The sequence below is a fragment of the Rhodnius prolixus genome, unplaced genomic scaffold (assembly GCF_049639745.1).
Source record: "Rhodnius prolixus isolate KJV_2025 unplaced genomic scaffold, Rpr scaffold_16, whole genome shotgun sequence".
In the NCBI taxonomy this organism is placed as follows: domain Eukaryota; kingdom Metazoa; phylum Arthropoda; class Insecta; order Hemiptera; family Reduviidae; genus Rhodnius; species Rhodnius prolixus.
In genome coordinates, this window is record NW_027411616.1 from 2,704,040 (window position 1) to 2,709,873 (window position 5,834).

The 5,834-nt window shown below is 31.6% G+C and overlaps 1 protein-coding gene across 2 annotated transcripts; it reads left to right on the forward strand.

The window, feature by feature from the left end:
- Positions 1 to 848: 848 nt before the first annotated feature.
- On the forward strand, positions 849 to 5,593 carry Akh (Adipokinetic hormone). 2 transcript variants are annotated; one of them, XM_074134540.1, is made up of 4 exons: positions 849 to 867; positions 2,671 to 2,776; positions 3,496 to 3,671; positions 4,158 to 5,390. In XM_074134540.1, the coding sequence occupies exons 3-4, from the start codon at positions 3,504 to 3,506 to the stop codon at positions 4,200 to 4,202; spliced, it is 213 nt and encodes a 70-aa protein (XP_073990641.1). In that variant the 5' UTR covers positions 849 to 867; positions 2,671 to 2,776; positions 3,496 to 3,503; the 3' UTR covers positions 4,203 to 5,390. The 2 variants fall into 2 exon arrangements, with proteins under 2 accessions (XP_073990641.1, XP_073990640.1); XM_074134539.1 differs by lacking the exons at positions 849 to 867; positions 4,158 to 5,390 and adding an exon at positions 5,447 to 5,593 and having other exon boundaries at positions 2,652 to 2,776.
- Positions 5,594 to 5,834: the final 241 nt, after the last annotated feature.

Below are 5,834 nucleotides of genomic sequence, written 5' to 3' on the forward strand. Positions count from 1 at the left end.
ACAATTTTAACTTTTTCATATTATAATTGTCATTTTAGATTAACTTAATTTCCATACTATATATATTTTCAATAATTATTTACAAATTACAGATAACAAAACAATAATGTTAGTTCTGTTGGTATGTTTTATATACTTTCCTCTGACAAGAATCTTTTTTTTAGAATTTCATTTTCTTTTTTTTATGATTAAAAGATTATATCAAATGATCTGAGAGGCAAGCTTTATGAATAGAAACCTAGAGAAAAGTGTTTACAATAATGCCGAATAAAATTGAATTAATCTTTTAAGATGGATTTTAAAAAAACACAGTCACACAAATCTCAATCATGAATTTTTTGATTTGGTCATTTTTTTGTATCAAGGTTATAAAGATGTCCTGTGACCTTCTAGATCTATTGGGTCTCTTTATGTATATTGTACAAAAATAGTGTCCCTGATAACTTATGTATCTTTCCCCAGAAAACCCTTCCCAGTCATACCAAATTAAAACGTTAGGAATGTTATAAAGAGGTTTAGGGAGAAATCCTACAACCTTTCCGGCCAAGATATCTGAGAAATTTTAGAAAATGAGATGGTTAAAGAAAAGGTACATATTCCTACAGAACCTAGTAATATACCCATTAAATATTTCTTGGAGAGAGGCATTGCAATCAATTTTCTTCCTTCTCCATAAATAATCTCTGATGCTCTCCTAGTCTACAAACCCGTCAGCTTATGATACCTGGTAATCACTTGGATTTTTCAGGAAGCTTATTCTGTTACGCTCCATTGCTCCTCAGATGTTTTGAGATGGCTTCCTCCAAATCAGAGGGAAGCGAGCTCTCAAGTGAACTTCTAGTAAGAGAAGGGAGCCCCAATATTCAGGTAGGTGATTCATACATATCTCCATGCAAAGTCTCCACCAGATATTTAAATTATAAGGTGATCTGAAAAAATTATACACCTCTCCGACCCTTGTAACCTCCCAGAATCCCTAGTAAAATTTCAAGGAACGGGGAGCAGGCAGACTAGGATAATCACTTCCTGGCGTTAAACCCTCTCTCTAAATTCTAAATAAGGACATATCTCGTATAGTGCAAGTACAGTGTATAACAAAACGTAAATGAAGTGGAAATCTCTACACCAAACTAATAATCCACATCTGATGATGGATGAAAGTTTGAAATCGTTCTGGGATTCAATAAACATGGCGCGCTCCGACGGATAAAATATAAGATATTATCCAGCAATGCACTGACCTAAGCACATTTTTGTAAGTTATTTTTATACTACAGTAAAAAAAAACTCTAAATTCAGAAAAAGGGAATGAAAGAAATACTGGAGGAACTTTTTTTTGGCATTGATGTATTATCATCATATAGCCATAATTACTCGTGCCACCGGCAGATAGAACCGACCGGTCCTTTCATTCACGAATCTAACCTATTGCACTCATGCAAATAAATTCAAAATCGGCAAGAAATACATTCGCACAAATAACTACGAACCTAACGCGATTCGTTTATTCCAAACTACTATACGAACATACACAAAGTGGGTGGAATACTCGATATTCCTCGCATCCCTGTGTACTTGACATATAAAATCAACCTAAGAGATACATACAATATATACAGGAACGTTTTAACCGTTACGGTGAAAGCAAATTTTCTATTTGGGTTTGCTATTTTGATTAAAAAGGTATTCATTCAGGTCTTCAAGCATGGGAACTTTTTTTACAGATAATACTAAGAATGAATTATTATTCTCAAGTACATTCCTTGCCTCCATTAAAGGGAGTTTGTTTTCAGCCATTATTTGTTTAAAGTTTTGTTTTCTTGTTTCGCGAAAAAAACTACCTAGTTTCTAAAAATGCTAAAGCTGGCCTACAGTTCAGAATCTTGGTTGCCTCCAAGAGGAACGAAAAGAAGCATCAGGTATTAGAAAGATAAATAATTCTATAAAAGAGTGAACTACTTGGAGACGAAGTACTAACAAGGAAATGATGTGTTTCTTCCTAGCAGTTTTTATAACAAAAATGAACTTAGCAGACTTAAATGGGCAGGCCTAGTAAGTACCTAGATGTGGGAGACAGAGGTCCCCCCAGAATCTATTGATTAGAAAGTTTATTTGAACAATAAGTATGAGGAGGCCTACATTTTGCGATAGACTAATGATTTACACGAAACATAGTGGTTGAAGTTAAAAGGTTGTAACCATATGTAGTAGGTAGGCTAACGCAAGCGAATTGACAAGACCAAGGCTCATTATGAACTACAGCGTCTTACAAACAAGTATGAGCTTAAGAGGAAATTATTGCTTTTTAGTAGATTTTTTATTTTGCTTTGGATTGCTGTGAATCCCTTGGATTTTGGACTTAACTCTTATTCATGTGGCTAGAACTATTTCATTTTAGCTTACTGCCCTAAACATTTTATACAGTCCATATCTAAGACTAATGCCCTTTATGTATCATTAAATATAAATTGCCACTTAAATAGAGAGCTTCATATCAGACTTTCTGTTGATAATATATTTGATGATGTGTGTAAATAAATCTAAACAAAATAAAAATAATTATTAATACATTACGCTGATTCTTTTCATTGGCTGATATTGCTTGTAATTTGAAGCCTTGTAACTGCTTCAGAAGCTGGAAAAATTCTACTGATTGAAACCTTTTTTTAGCTGTCCTGAACACAGTCATATATATTTAAGACAAAGAAAAATTGATCTCATTCTCAACTCATCGTTCGGAGATTCAGGTGGCGCTCATATCCTAGTTCCAGTTACTGTATGTATTAATTTTTTAAGGCTAAATACGAATTACATTTATGTAAAACTCTTCTTATGTTATTATATCATTAATTGTTTATGAATCTGGTAATATACTGGGGTGGAACAAAGTTAATATGTTTTTCACCTTAATATGCAAAAACGTTAGTTTAACACCTGTAGGCCAATTGCTCGAAATACAAAGCAATATTTTCCATAACTTAACAAAACCTGTATGCCAATAATTCAATGTCTGTCCAATACCAACAGTTATCTTCGAAGACAAAAACCTCCAAACATCCAGTTTTGTAAATTTTTGAAAAGGTAGGCCATGGAGCAGAAGTCTATTTAGACTTTTAGAGAGTTCCGGTGTGGGAAGTAACTTGGGAGAAAGAGAAACACTTCCACCAATACCTGGATCACCGCTTTTTCGGGGCCTTCAACACTGTATTTACAACACAACTCCCCAATTGCCTCCTTTACCCATCTGACCAAAAAATCTCATTAGTTTTTGTACTTTTTCTCCCAATATTTAGCCTTTAATCAAAGCCTTTTGCTAAAATTCATAATCATTGCATAAGACACTACTTGCTTATTGCTTGCAAACCACTGTCTTAGCTACATTAGTCTTTTTATTTACACTTTTCAGATTTGATCGCAGACATCCCTTTCTGATCTTCGATAAAAAGGAAGATAAACTAATATTGTTTAGTTTAATAAAATTTTTTGCTGTTCTAGTAACGGAAATGGCCACCAATCTGTTCATAACAAGTGTATTGGTACTGCTGACATTTCATTACACCCTCGCACAGCTAACATTTTCAACCGACTGGGGTAAGAGATCAGTTCGCCACAATGCACCTGATTGTACACCAAATCCTGATACTGTAATTTTTCTGTACAAGTATTTGCAGGTAGGTAGACTTTTGTTAATATACAGATATCTTTTTCTATTGTACACTTCATTATTATTCCAATATGAGATTAAGGCATTGATCACTTTACACAAAACTTGCAGAGACTGACTAGACTCATGTGTGATACAAGTGCTTCCTCAACTGTAGAAGCCCACAAGAAGGATTATATTCGTATCATAGTGCCCAAATGAACTAGATGGCATTGTTCTGCACAATCTTTGGCCTGCTTCTTACCTAGTAAACCACCCGAAATTCTAAAGTTATGTCCTGGAATGATCGGTAAAATTAAGGAATTTCACATTTTCAAGCGAGCAAATTCCTTTAAAGTCAGAATTTTAACAACAAATTTTTATTCGGGTAATAACACTGTGAGGCACTCCCCAAGCTTGTCACTCCTTTCTTAGAACCCTTCCAATTAGAATTTTCTTGAAAATTTATTCTTGTTGTTCTAGTAACTATAATATTAATTTTTGAAAATTTCAGGTTAGAAGATTAGAAACTCGACTTCTTGGAGTTTTCTGTATCTGAGCAGAGTTGCCAGTGTTCTAGGAATAGCATTTGTTCTAGGATGTTAAGCTTAGGTTTCAAACTTTTTCAGAGAACAATGTTTCTATTGGGTTCCAGGCGAAAATTGCTCCTTCTATAGACTCATTAGATGTATAATATTTAAGCCAACAATCTTTTTAGTACAAATTCTAAGTTTCTAGATAATTTAATTACGTATATTACGTTAAAGAATAATTATGAGATAATTTAATTAAAGAATAATTATAGGAACCAGATTTTTTGTTTTGTTTTTTAAGATATTCACACAAACACCCATTTTTAGACTTATTTTTTTGATGCAGGTGTTCATAAAATATTATTTCTGACGAAAAAATGTTGACACTAGCCTATACTTCTTAAAAACTATTAAAGAAAGTACTGAAGATTAGTACTCAGCATTTTTTTCTCCCAGCAACAAATATTACTTCAACTTTGTATTTTGAAGTTGAATAAGTCATTTTAAAACAGAAGGTTTAGTTGTGAGCATATTTATTATTATATTGATTGTCCATAACTCTTTTACATTTCTTAAAAAATCCGTACGCGGCACTTAATTTGGTAGTTGGATGTAAAACCCGGTTGAAAAAATAAGTAAAAAATATAAATCGGTAAATAGGTAAAATAAAAAAAAGTTTTTAAACCATCTCTTTTTTTAATTTTTTTTAAATCAGAATGGGTAAAATCAAATTGGTTGAATAAAAATTGTTAAATTAAACAATAATTACTTTAATCAATAGTAATATATATTTTAAAGTTAAACCAATTTTAAATAACTGTCTCTGCGTGTTCTTGTCGACAATCACCCTACAGATGTATTTTTATTTGCCGAAAATTTAAATTGATTTAAAAGAGTCTGTAAATTACTTTGTTCGTATTCTAATTTATTGTCGTAAAATGGGTAAACAATTTTTTCTTAAAAAAAAAAAAGGGCTAGGAATACATAAAAATATTGATTGCTACAATTTTTATCAAAAAATTTTCATTTTATTTAATGTAACACGTTGAAAGCAAACATTCAAATTTTATGGGAACAGCCGAGTTTAAGAATATTTTTAGTATATTTAGTTTAATTTAAAAAAAAAAATTGTCGTTATTATATTATTGATTCCTTAGTAAAGGTTTTTTTTATTAGCCAGTGTGCACTTATATTGTGGTCTGTAGCCAAACCCTTGTTGTAAGACTATATGTATAAATAGTAATTTACATAATTATTTTCTTAATTGCAGAATGAGTTTTACAAAATGATAGAGTGTGGAAAAACGGAAGGTCTTTGACACCAAGCTTAATTTAGCTGACACAACGAAATGAATAATGTATTTAATTGATAATTATCATTGTGAAGGCAAAAAAAAAAAATCAATTTTTAAGACTAAGCGATTTTACTTTTTTATTACCAAATTTCTTTTAAAATGTATCACTAGAGGAAATTGTGAGTGTGAGCAAAAACTATTTTTCCTAATTAATTCTACTAATTATTATTACTATAATTAAAACTGTCTGGTAGGGTAGTTGTAAAAGGGTTAGTTCTTTAATTAATGGAGAAAAAGTCCAATATATATAATGTATGTCAAAAAAATATAAAAATCTGCGGTTTAATTAACCTTAGGCTCAAGT

Excerpts from the sequence above, each read along its gene's own strand:
- Akh (XM_074134539.1), top strand. The coding sequence starts at position 3,504 with ATGGCCACCAATCTGTTCATAACAAGTGTATTGGTACTGCTGACATTT. Across the intron at positions 3,672-5,446 it reads TTCTGTACAAGTATTTGCAG|AATGAGTTTTACAAAATGAT; the intron begins GTAGGTAGACTT and ends TCTTAATTGCAG.